Source organism: Anabrus simplex, chromosome 1 (assembly GCF_040414725.1).
Source record: "Anabrus simplex isolate iqAnaSimp1 chromosome 1, ASM4041472v1, whole genome shotgun sequence".
NCBI classification, from domain to species: domain Eukaryota; kingdom Metazoa; phylum Arthropoda; class Insecta; order Orthoptera; family Tettigoniidae; genus Anabrus; species Anabrus simplex.
This window is the reverse complement of record NC_090265.1, coordinates 1,311,631,392-1,311,645,527: the sequence shown is the minus strand read 5'-3', so window position 1 is coordinate 1,311,645,527 and position 14,136 is coordinate 1,311,631,392. Positions and strand designations below refer to the sequence as shown.

At 40.3% G+C, this 14,136-nt stretch overlaps 1 protein-coding gene across 1 annotated transcript in view; it reads left to right on the top strand.

Moving 5' to 3' along the window:
• LOC136858799 (lachesin-like) overlaps positions 1–14,136 on the top strand; it is a 686,055-nt gene that overhangs the window by 558,958 nt on the left and 112,961 nt on the right. The window contains exons 7-8 of the mRNA XM_067138618.2: positions 1,332–1,481; positions 8,477–8,551. Coding sequence (XP_066994719.2) covers positions 1,332–1,481; positions 8,477–8,551 — 225 coding nt within the window. The remainder of the gene's footprint in view (positions 1–1,331; positions 1,482–8,476; positions 8,552–14,136) is intronic.

Below are 14,136 nucleotides of genomic sequence, written 5' to 3'. Positions count from 1 at the left end.
ATTGTTCTGATGAACTACATACCCATATATGGCGTGACTAGTTTTAAGGTAAATAATGGATATGAAGCGCATTGGGATATACGAGATTTTCTAATCAGGCCATCGATATGACTTAATATCTGGAACAAAATACTGTGGGGATAAAAACATCCCTAACCACCATACGGTCGGTGGGTGGAAGATCAGCATGCATCGGTATGCGGGTTTTAAGGGGGCGAGAAATAAAATGTCCATTATTACCGATATTGGCACCAAATTCACAGTTTTGGGGTTTTCTAGGCTGATTGGCAATAGTTCCAATGGAAGTTGTAATCGTGTACTTCATTCTTACGCCGTTGGATATAAATACATACAGTTATCACCTATTTTATTATTTTAAATTACCAGTTACTCTCCAGATAATCTGGGCTGTCACAAGGACAAAGTTACGCCCGAAACACAACGTTCCAAAACCAAAACTTTGAATTAAACACACAACAATAACTCTAAAACCTGGTAATCATTCAGGGTCACATAGCTGTCAGCTTGCATACGGGAGATAGTAGGTTCGATACTCGGCATCTCTAAAGGTGGTTTTCCATAGTTTCCTCTTTCTACACCAGGCAAATGCTGGGGCTGTTCCTTAATTACGGCCACGTTAGCTACTTCCTTACTACCAGCCCTTTCCTATCCCATGTCGGTGTGACGTGAAAGAACTTGTAAAAGAAAAGGTTCGTAATATCATCGGCTTACTTCCAAAACCTCGTATGTCCCGATGCACTTCCTACGCATTACTTTCGTTAAGGCTGGCCACGCCTCCCGGCCTCATATGGAGTTGCAGTCCATCAGAACAATTTTCATTGTGATCAATTTCCTATGCTGATGTGTAAAGGAAAATGGACCTTACCATACTGTACAGTAGGGATGTTGTTTTCATCACGTATTTATTCACTCCTACACTATAATGCATTTAAGTTTCAATTTCCTTTACACACTAGCACAGGAAAATGAACGCAACAAAAATCGTTCTGATGGGCTGCATATCAATATGTAGCTGGGAGGCGTGACCAGTCTTAAGGAAAATAATGGGTAGAAAAAGCATTGCGAGATACGAGGTTTTAGAAGCAAGCCGTCGATATGTCAGTTAACGTTATAATAAAGAAACCTACAAGAAGCACTTCTTGCTGGCACCTGAATGGTTACAAAAGAATGTAATGCACTTTAGAAACTGAATCCGATAAGGTATTACCTTTATGATCTCTATTTATGACAATTTGTTTTGTGTGTTATTCAGTTCGGTAATTGTACCTATTTCAGTGCTGACCATGTTCTACAAAGTGTGTTTGTTGCAGGAGACAAGTACGAAGCTGTGTCCATGGACAATGGCTATAACAAGTATATGATGTTGAAGATAAGAAGCGTCAGCAAGAGTGACTTCGGGTCGTACAAATGCGTGGCAAAGAACTCACTGGGTGAGACGGATGGCGTCATAAAACTAGATGGTAAGTGAATTTTAAACCACATTGCAAAACAGTAGTAATATTTTAACACACACACATACTGAACCCTTCATTGATGACTCACAAAGGGCGCACAAGTTTGTAGACTTGGATGGGAATGTTAAAAAAATTGATAAATCAGAGTCATATTCACTAAGGCTATCGTACTGTCAAAATCTGTTTGACTTTTAAGGGACCACTTCTAAGAATACTTAAGCCACTTTCACTCTCATACAGTATTTATTTAGCTTACGATACAAGTTATGCCACGCACTAATTGAGTAACATGTGAAAGCAAAACATAATTTACAAAATAGAATAAATATAAAAAGTCAGACTAAAACATGAAGTAAAAATCGAGAGAGATATGTGCAATATAAAAGATAGAAAAATAAAATATAAAAACGATGTAACACAGAAGTAACTATTTAAATTACAAATGAAAATGAAACCTAAACTAGGATGTCCAGCCATTTAATAGCCATTGTAGAAGCTGTAAGGAGGTCGCGGATACTTCAGCGTAAGGCTCTATGTGGCAATCTGAAGGTGATGTGTCGTATTGTCTGGAGTTCGCCACCACAGTCACAGCTTGGAGAGGGTCGCAGGCTCTAAGAATCCATCTCAGAGCCGCTTCTTCCATGCTCAGAGCGTACTATGTTTAGTGGGACCCATACACTCTGCGGGAGATGAACCCGGGCGGGGGCTACGTAGCGTCAAAGATCGATCTTCATTCGTCGGGGGTCTTAACAGTCCATTCTCCATTCCAAGTTCGCAGTGCACAGTGGTTTTCTTTCATCAGCTTTTTAGCCAGTAGCAGAGGACTGTGCCTGGATATCAGTCGGTTTAAAGCGATTCTTTGGATGTCTTGATGAATTGGAAGTGATTTACTGGCCTGCATTTTGCTTGCTTCTCGGATGATATTGTTCATGCGCCGTAGATCTGGAGGAAGGATATTGCTAAGGACTGGAAGCCAGTGCAGTGGGGTTGCTTTTATGACACACTTGATAATCCGAATTGTCTGATTCAGGATAGTGTCAATTTTCCTGGTTTGGGCGCTACTCATTCAGACGAAAGAGCAGTATTCAGCTGTTGTATAAAACAGGTAAGGCATAAGTAGGTAAAGTTGCCACTGTTGATCCCCACGTGCTGTCAGACAGCTTAGATAAGATGTTGTTTCTTGTACATAGTTTGGTTGTAAGGTTGGAGAGATGCTTATTGTTTGACAGTGTCCCGTCCAGTGTTACACAGCGATATTTTGGATTTGGGTTGTACGGTAAAATGCTGTCATGGAGAGTCCTTTTCAAGGTAGTATGAGCCAATATGTTTATCAGATTTATGCAAGATGTCTCTGTGTTGGTTTTGCTTGGTTTTTTTGAAAGAAATTTGTCAGTAAGCAGAGATTTTTCGTTAGCGTGTTCCCAAGGCTGTGGAATGCTGTGTGTTGCGTGGCTATGCAAATATCATCAGCAAATTGTCTTGATACCGTTGCTGGGATTGTGGTGAGATAAACACTGAATAACAAATGGGCTAATATTGAACATTTCAGGAGTCCATTATTTAGTCTTCTTGGTTTATTCTGGGTATTGTTCATGACCACGTGAATTATTCTATCTGAAAGAATGCGATTGATAAGATTTGTAATGTTTTTACACTGTAAGGTTTTCAGGAGTTTATAAATTAACACGCCCCTCCATACAGTGTAGAAAGCAGCCGTGAGATCTATGAACACCGCACCGAACTTTAGATTCTCTTCAAATCCAGCTCCTATGAATGTAATCAGAGCAATATTACTTGGTCATGGTAAATCCGTTCCGGTGTAAAGCCAACTTGCTCAGCGGGGAGGATCTTGATGATGGCTGGATTGATTCTGTTGTAAATAAGCCTTACCAGAAGCCTGTAGGTTGAGCTTATAAATGCTATGGGTCAGTAGCTTTTGGCAACATTGGGCGATTTTCCAGGTTTAAAGAAAGCAATTATCTTTGATCTATGGAACTCCGGTGGCAGGTGTCCTGTGCGTGGGATTGATGAGAAGAAGTCGGCAAGCTATTTCCTAGTGTTTTAGCACAGTGAACTAGGAATTCATTATGGATGTTGCCAAAGTCTGGTGCCTTTCCCATTTTGCGGCTTTGAAGGGCTATTTTGACTTCATTTGTGGTTGGTGGTGATGCTAGCTCCGGTATAGAGGAGAATGATTTTCTTAGTTTTCACAGGTCTCTTCTGATTGGTTTGGTGTTTGCTTTGTGTGACCTATTCCTGGATATCTGAATGATTCGGTCTGCAATTCTGTCTGGTTTGACTTTTTGAGGTGTTTGTACATTGTGAGAATGGCCTCCTCGTACTTTCTCTTTTACTTGAATGCTTAAAATCTAGTCCTTCAAATCTTTTAGTCCATCTTTCCCTTCTGCCCTTATCCGGACTGCTAATGGGATCATCTACATCTTGTGTCTGACCACTCTGTAGAAATTCTTCATACAGAAGCTCACTGAAAATATCAACATGGTATGTTTTCGAATGCCTCTACGTATGTGTTTCTTGGCCATTGAGATTACCATCCTGACGAACTTCTAGTAGTTACCAGGGATGGGAGCAATCCATCGGGTATTTCTATATAGGTTTTGAGAAAATTGGTATCCGGTGATCGGTAGAGGTAATCCTGCAACGTCAGTCGTGACAAAGCTCAGGTCTGGAATTGTTTCACACTTCCGTCTGACTGAACGAAATGTGCGTTTGTCTTTAGGATGATGCACGAGGTGCAGATTGTGTGCTTCATCTCAGTTCATTACTTTAGTACCATGTGAATTATCCTGCCTGTATCCCCAGTTGGTATGATGAATGTTGAAATCTCCGATGATGAATGCTGGATATGAGGTGGTTGGCAGGAAACCACCAGGCCATGATGCATTTGGTGACTTGTGAATGTTTGTAATGCTGAAGTTACCCATTTTGATTGTTATTGCTGAGGAGTCATTGTGAGAGTTTATTTCAATGAGTTGGGCGTTAGGTGTTGACTTTCCGGCATACTTAGTTGTGCCATAGTGGTCAAAGGAAATGGCACCTATCATGTGATTTCCAGGGATTTAACCATATATCTGAAGCTGGTCTGCGTTTCCCACATGCGTCTCCTGCAATGCGGCAACATCTACTTCCTCCCTTCTAAGGATCTTGTGTAATCCTATCTTTGGGCAAGCCTTTGTGCTGCTCTCAGAAAAGCATTTGAACGTTTATGCGTATCTCTTCATCCGGTTGGTCAGGAGACAGATCCGCAAACCAATGCTGCAGAGTGCCTTTAGGAGCAGGTGATACCACTTCCTTTGGGCCTGCAGTGACTGTTCTTTAGCACCACCCAGGAGACACGTGAAGCTTAAGGAATATTACGGACGCGAACAGTCATTGTCTCCCAATCTCATACGGTAAAACTGGTCTGAAAACAGACGCACAAGAACTTTCTTCCAGAATACCGTTGATCGGAATTGCGAGCTCCCTATATGAGCGTTAGTCCCTGATTCAATTTCACTTTGTATGCTACCATGCTGGGAGAATGTACAAATTAATTACTCGAAATAATCCACCGGTATTATTTTTACGTTTCTTCCCTAAATACTTTACAATAGCCTTGAAAATTCTGATTTTCATATCACACTCGATACACCGTTTTTCAATCTCCAACACGTTAGGCTTCCAGCACTGTCTGCCATTAACACCAAGTGAGCCCCCTGCGATGTTGTAGTTTCCTACGATGAATACGGTATGTGGTTGTGTTAGAACAGCCACATGTTATTCTTCTCGCACTACCACGGCAGGGTTGGGCACGATGAGCACCGAGGAATAAATGACTGGAAAATATAACACATATACAGACAAAAAGATAAGGAAAAATGAAAAATAAAAATAAAAATCAGTGGAAGCTCAAATCAATCAGAGGTAACGGGGTGGTAAATAAATACTTACCTATCATATTCTCGCGGACCGGGTCGAATATGACCAGAGACAAAGTCATGAACTTAACTCGAGCCTATTATATCAAAAGGGTAAAATTTAAAAGAATATCCCTCCCACTCCTTCAATAATAACGCCAAGTAGAAAACAAACATTAGATGAAAATGAAATGGCGTATAGCTTTTAGTGTCGGGAGTGTTCTAGGAAAAGTTGACGCACGTCCATTCTTGATCAAAAGTAGTACTTACTTTGAAGAGCGTATGAAGCAAGGATTATGAGTGAGGCTTATATCTAACATATAGCTTTAAATTTAATATTATGAATTGTTTATAATGAACCTTAGTGATACCCGTAACACACTTGGACAATGATATATGCCGAAAAATAACGCATTCTAATACATTGCTTTATATAAATTTCGACTCGTTTCCATTTTGCTATAAATGCCATCTAAGGAATACAAAGATTCAAAAATAGGATGACCTTTCGGTCAGTGCTCACTGAATCTAGAAAATAGAGCTTTTTATTGTGCATTTTTATATTTTATGCTTCTCAATTGTTGTAGAAAGCTCAATGCACTCTACTTTTTTAAAGTGAAGGCATGGAACTTTGATATGTTAATATTTTGTAATAGTTCTTACCTACATACTCCAGTTGTTGTTCTTATTGTGAGCACCAAACTTTAACAGCAGGAAGTTACATTTTCCACGGACTCATTACCTTCAAGTCCGACTGATTGAAATGTCGGCGTACTGGCCTTCGGGTCGAAAGATCCCGGTTCGATTCACGGCCGGGTCGGAGATTTAAACCTTCATTGGTTAATTCCACTGGCTCGAGGCTGGGTGTTTGTGCTGTCCCCGACAACCCCGCAACTCACACACCACACATAACACCAACCTCCAACATGATAACGCGCAGTTATCTACACATGGCAGATTCCGCCCACGCTCATCGCAGGGTCTGCCTTACAAGGGCTGCACTCGGCTAGAAATAGCAACACGAAATAATTATTATTAGTTTGATAGTAAGAAAAATGTAGATACAGTACTTCGTAGTATAATTTATTCTATATCAGCTCACCACGAAAAAGTTAGTGACTGAAACTTACTGGGTGGGTTTATTTCTAGAAATAGGAGGCAAAGACTTTAAAAAAATTGAAAATACCATGAGAGTAGCATTTTTGAATGACAAAATAAGAGAGTAACTAGAGAAATATTCCTAGGTCGAATGGATAAATCCAAAAAGGTATGAGTTTAAAAGACTACAAAATTGTAACGTTGCTGACGAAGGAGTACTACATAACTTACATTTTTGACACGCAGATCAATACGATATATTAAGATATATGAAATAGAGTATTCTTTTGGAAAACAGCTACCATACATTTGCTTGAAATTATATATATTAACATATTCAGTGCTTATAGTGCTTATATGGTGTGTTGTGGCACTTAATTTTCTTACTCATCATCAAAGAGCAAATTTTGTGATTCAATGAAGCGATTAAAGAACATCGAATATGATAAATATGGATGGTATATCCGTACTATAGTAGTTCAATATAAAAAGTCACAATGGTTGGACTATCAAATGATGATACGTTCACGGGATTCAGCCGACTGATTTCTGCCCTTGTTAAGCTGCTAGGAGACCGCCTACGTAAGAGTTGATCTGAATGTGAAAATGGAATTTTAATAAAACAAGAGCATTTTGCGTCTACGTTACGTGACATCATTATGAAAAAATAACGTAACTGAGCTGAGGTACATACCGACGCATTGGACAGGAATGGTGATTGTGACGGTGGAGAAGTAACAGAATTTTTATATCTCAGTTCCAACAATTCTGACAAAAGAACTCGAGGAAAGGGAGGGCATAAATGTAGAAGTGGATATGGACTAACAACCCTAAGAGTATAAAGGCCCAGTTTGAAACCGTGTACTTGTGACCTAAATGTGGAAAATATATAGTAATAATTCATACACGGAAATTATGAAATGATACGACTGATTTCGTACTGATTGTACATCTCTGAAGTCATGAAGCTAGTACGCTGAATTTCAGATGGCGCTAGTGAACGACACGTAATTTAAGGATGAATAGCTTTAACAGGTAAGGGAACAAACTCGTTCCCAGTCGGTTTTAGCTGCTCGAACCATACCGCATTGTAGGAATGCATGATTGCACTCCTGTTTACGCACTCATACAATATAATTTAAGGCGCATTATCCTTTACGCACTAGCATAGGAAAATTAACACAACAAAAGTTTTCTGGTGGACCTTAGCTAGGAGACGTGATAGGGAGAGTATCGTCAGACACGTGGTATTGCTTGCACAGAGACGATATGCATATATGATTAACTGATACTCATAAAACTATTTCGTGCAGGATACCTAATATAAGAACGGAACAGACAGATCAAATTTTAATTACGTATATTATAAATTGCACATTATATTGCGGGGTGATTTAACATAAGGACGGGCATCATACGTAGAATCGCAACATGTAAGAAACTAATAATATCAATAATAAAAAATAACAATAATACGTAATAATAATTATAATAATAATAGTAATAATAAAAATCATTAACCCTCGAAGTGCTATCGTCTCACTACGAGACGATTCGGATCAAAGCTGAAGTGCTATCATCTCGCAGTAAAATCGATATAACTCCTAAAATCGGTATAACAAACAATTTTAGGAATATTCTCGCTGCGAAATTAAATTCTTACGAATTGTCTCACTGCGAGACGATAGCACTTCAGCTGGGATCCGAATCGTCTCGTAATGAGACGATAGCACTTCGAGGGTTAAGCTCATGAAGTCCCTTAATTATTCATAAGGGCATGAATTCATATTTCAATCAAGTACTATGTAGTTTTTGATGCAAGTAAGGCCTCGTAGTTTGTTGTTTTTAGATTGTATTTTACGTGATTGTAGACACCGTAATAATGTCCATGGATCCTCCAATTTTAGTTGTACCACGGAGATGTGACATTTAAACAATGTCCCATTCATAAATAATGCAATCACTTATAAGAGAATCTTGTTTCAGAAATTCCTGCTCCCTCGACTACCTCAACAACAACCGCCATCTCGGTTACGCAACCGACTGTCCCTCGGAAGAGAGGTAAGCATCTTAATATAGTTTATTAAACGATACCACGATTCATCATGTCGAACAATAGTGATTATTTGTATACCGCCGCTGCGCGAGGAATACATCACATCTACGGATACTCTTCCTATACATTATTTTCCTTAATACTGATCGTGCTTCCCAACAACATATGGATACGCAGTCCATTATAACAATGTTCATTGCGTTCCTCTTCCTGCGCTAATGCGCAAAGGAAAATGAACCTTAAATAGGCCAACGTTATACTGTAGGAGTGCATAATCACGCCATGCAAACACAAATTCCTAAAGAACGGTAAGGTGAAGTTCATTATTTACACATAAGCATAGGAAAAATGAACACAACGAAATTTGTTCTGATGGACTGTATGTACATATATGGCTGGAAGGCGTTACCAGCCTTTAGGGAAATAAGGATACGAAGAACATCATCAGATACGCGATATTGCACCTTCAGCGACGATATTATGCTGTCCAAACTACAATGAACTGGGAAATTATTATGTTGCATTAAGTCAAAATGATTCTCCCTAATCTGAGGGAAATCTAACTATTGTTCATTCTGATGTATTTATATTTCGACTACAACTCAGGATAAGTAGCGAGATACTTTTTACCACTATATCTTCTAAAATTGTCGATAAATACTTTGAACACTAACAGATGAGATTGGTAAGCACAAGAATTACAATATGAATCTTTTCTGATTACCTAACAACCGAGGGAAATCTATCCGCCAATAAGCCATCATCCACCGCCATCCTTGCTACCTGCAATTCTGGTATATATATTCTTGAAATCTGCTCTAAAATTTCCACTGTACACATTAAATATATTTTAGTAGACTTACTGGCAGGTATAATCATTCAGCTAATATTATGTGTGTGAATTTATCTTGTAAATTTTGTCCCTTAGTGTTGTCCAAAAAGGATTACAACAACGTGTTAAATCGGGGATTGTTCGAGTTATATGTTGCCGCTGAAAACTCGGTTGTTAAAACAATTCGTGCATTGCCGTCTGGGCATCGTTGACTGTATGAGCCTTCACAATGTTACGTTGAAAATGTATGAAACAGCATTATCCCCCATTCAATTTAATAAATAGAACAACTAAATTATATGTTCACATATCTTTGAAAAATGGGGTGTATTATGTTGTCACCAATAACAGTTCATCACATTCCCATTCCTTGATCATGAATGGAATTTTAGTGGAGCAGATTTAATTTTAAAGCAGAAAAAGTGATCATCAGTAAAAATGTGAAAACAGCAAATCAAGTTTCAAATGAGTGGTGGGTATTATTTGACACACACTACCTTTCAGATGGCTTTGATTCGTCACGTAAATCTTAGGTTAACCTGAACGAATCATGTACCCACAATGGACGATCTGGTTCATCTTCTATCTATATAAATAAAATCGTAACGACCGTGTGTCTGTACATTGACTATTTTGGCGAAATTTCCGCACAGTTACCCGTTTCAGGTGTAATAATGACCATCTGCATAATTTTTAGCATTGGTGTCTGCTTGTCTGTTTTGTCTGTTTCTCTGTTTTTTCTGTTTGTCGGTTTGTCTGTTTGTCTGTACTTCTATAACTTGAAAACTACTGGATATATTTTCACCAAACTTCATATTTAGAATCCACCTGTCCTTGGGTAAGTTTTATAGTTGGAATTGTTTCTTAATCCCTGAACTGCCCGGGGGTTTATACGAAACCGAAACCATGATTTCACACTCCCTAAAAATATACAGAATTAAACTTAATGGAAATCTACCTGCCTTAATGAAAATTAATTTCTAAACCTTTTTTCTCATGTGCATAATTTCTATAACAGGATTAATATGGTGATATCATTCACGGACCGTTTTCCGGTACACGTTCCACAGGATTTGACGCAAGAGCGGGTGCGTGTAAAGCGTATTTCTTACGACAAGAAAACTACTAGAGATATTTGAACCAAACTTTATATTTAACATCCACCTGTCCAAGGGTAGGTTTTAGGATCTATGCCATTTCAAATTCCCGGAATGGGCTGGGGTTTTATAGCAAACCGAAACGGTTATTTTACTCTCCACAGCATATAAAGTACAAGACCAACTTGAATGAAAATCGACCAAACTTGACGGAAATCAAATTCTAATTTTTTATAATGTGAAATTTTTCAACAGGAGGATTAGTTAGGGAGATATCATGAAGGTCGCTTTCTCAGGCTAAGTCCAGCGGACATAGCTCAAAGGGTGTTATACACTGACTGACAGAGCAAATGCAACACCAAGAAGGAGTGGTCAGAACTTTATGCCAATTGCAGGGTAGACTGACGTCACTGAGGTATGCTCATGATGTGAAATGCGCCGCTGTGCTGCGCACGTAGCGAACGATAAATGGGACACGGCGTTGGCGAATGGCCCACTTCGTACCGTGATTTCTCAGCCGACAGTCATTGTAGAACGTGTTGTCCTGTGCCACAGGACACGTGTATAGCTAAAAATGCCAGGCCGCCGTCAACGGAGGCATTTCCAGCAGACAGACGACTTTACGAGGGGTATGGTGATCGGGCTGAGAAGGGCAGGTTGGTCGCTTCGTCAAATCGCAGCCGATACCCATAGGGATGTGTCCACGGTGCAGCGCCTGTGGCGAAGATGGTTGGCGCAGGGACATGTGGCACGTGCGAGGGGTCCAGGCGCAGCCCGAGTGACGTCAGCACGCGAGGATCGGCGCATCCGCCGCCAAGCGGTGGCAGCCCCGCACGCCACGTCAACCGCCATTCTTCAGCATGTGCAAGACACCCTGGCTGTTCCAATATCGACCAGAACAATTTCCCGTCGATTGGTTGAAGGAGGCCTGCACTCCCGGCGTCCGCTCAGAAAACTACCATTGACTCCACAGCATAGACGCGCACGCCTGGCATGGTGCCGGGCTAGAGCGACTTGGATGAGGGAATGGCGGAACGTCGTGTTCTCCGATGAGTCACGCTTCTGTTCTGTCAGTGATAGTCACCGCAGACGAGTGTGGCGTCGGCGTGGAGAAAGGTCAAATCCGGCAGTAACTGTGGAGCGCCCTACCGCTAGACAACGCGGCATCATGGTTTGGGGCGCAATTGCGTATGATTCCACGTCACCTCTAGTGCGTATTCAAGGCACGTTAAATGCCCACCGCTACGTGCAGCATGTGCTGCGGCCGGTGGCACTCCCGTACATTCAGGGGCTGCCCAATGTTCTGTTTCAGCAGGATAATGCCCGCCCACACACTGCTCGCATCTCCCAACAGGCTCTACGAGGTGTACAGATGCTTCCGTGGCCAGCGTACTCTCCGGATCTCTCACCAATCGAACACGTGTGGGATCTCATTGGACGCCGTTTGCAAACTCTGCCCCAGCCTCGTACGGACGACCAACTGTGGCAAATGGTTGACAGAGAATGGAGAACCATCCCTCAGGACACCATCCGCACTCTAATTGACCCTGTACCTCGACGTATTTCTGCGTGCATCACCGCTCGCGGTGGTCTTACATCCTACTGAGTCGATGCCGTGCGCATTGTGTAACCTGCATATCGGTTTGAAATAAACATCAATTATTCGTCCGTGCCGTCTCTGTTTTTTTCCCAACTTTCATCCCTTTCGAACCACTCCTTCTTGGTGTTGCATTTGCTCTGTCAGTCAGTGTACATGGAGCAGATTCCTTATCTATCTATATGAATCAAATCGTAACGACCGTGTGTCTGTGCACTGGCTGTTTTGGCGAAATGTTCGTACAGCTTTCCGTTTAAGGGGTAATAATGAAAATCTGCATACTTTTAGCTATAGTTTCCTGAAAGTCCTAAATTTTACCCCCCTCCCCTCGTCCAAAATCATGCTTGCCTCACAATCTGCCACACAAAGTGAAAAATTGAAATGAGGCATAATTATACGTTTTAGCCGGTAACATACGGAAAACTTCCAAGATATTTACATTCTTCACTTTTTATGCCGAAGAATACAGGAATATGGAGGCAATTTAATGACGGTTCAGACCTTCATTTCAAGGTATTTCGTGGCTAAATGGTAAGTCCTATCACAAAACGGATTTCACAATCTCCGTTCAATTTGGAGTGATCTACAACTTTGGTCCTGTGGCATTTTTCGTCTCTCTCTCTCTCTCTCCCCCATTTAGGGTAGGTATGGCTGTAGATTTCGATTGATCGAAAATTTTGTGCTTTTTAAACGCATTTACTTAGTTTGACACAATTATAGGGAAGGTAGAGTCATCGAATTTGGCACGCATATTGACACGACGAATGGTTATATGCGAACCAAATTCCATGATTCTTTCTTATACGTAAGAATGTAAAATATAATGTAAAATGTTAAAAATGTTCCCGAATTTCTCCCTATTCAGATAACGTAACTCAATCGAACCCGTAAATATGGGAGATACGAGAAAATGTTTTCAGACCAAATATGTACAGCGATAAAAGGGACGTATGAGGGTGCAAACCATTTGTTGGTATGATCTACCGTTTAGGAGCAGTAAATCTCGAAATGAAGGTTTGCTCTTACAAACGTGCCCATGCTTATCTGTCATCTATATAAAAATAATCGTAACGACTGTGTGTCTGTACATTGACTATTTTGGAGTAATTTCCGTACAGTTATCCGTTTCAGGTGTAATAAAGACCATCTGAATATTTCTTAGCTTTGGTGTCTGTTTGTCTGTTTGTCTGTTTGATTGTATTAGTTCTTATAACTTGAAAACTACTGAATATATTTCTACCAAACTTGATATTTAGAATCCACCTGTCCTTGAGTAGGCTTTAGGGCCAGTATTATTTCTGAATACCTAAATTTACTGGGGGTTTATCCGAAACCGAAACCATGATTTTGCACTCCATCACATGCACATTCGAAATTAATGGAAAACTACAATACTTAATGGAAATCCATTTCTATAACCTTTTTCTCATGTGCATTTTCGACAGGAGGATTAATAAGTGAGATATCATGAACGGTCAGTTTTGCACGTTAAGTCCAGCGGACATAGACCAAAATGTGTTGCACGTGGAGGAGATTCTTTATCTATGCATGTAAATGAAATCGTAACGACTGTGTGTACTGTACATTGACTATTTTGGTGAAATTTTCGTACAGCTGCTCGTATGATGGGTAATAATGACCATCTGCACACTTTGGGTGTAGTTTCCTGAAAGTGCTAATTTTAACCCCCCCTCCCCAAGTCCAGAGTACGGCGTAATCTGCCAGACGAGCAATAAATTTGAAATTTGGCAAAATTATACGTTTTAGCCTGTAACGGACGTAAACTTTCCAAGATCCTTAAATTTTTCACTTTTATCCCCGAAGAATATCTAAATATGGGGGCAATTTTAATGATGGTGCAGGTCTTCGTTTCGGGGTATTTCGTGGGATAAACGTGAAGTCTTATCACATAATGGATGGGACAATCCCCGTTAAATTTGGAGTGATCTACAACCTTTGGTTTTGTGACTTTTTGTCGTATCTGTATCCCTTATTCGTTAGATTCGTATCTATTTCTCGATTTTCACTAAATTGTTACATGCATAATTCATACTTTCAATCTCT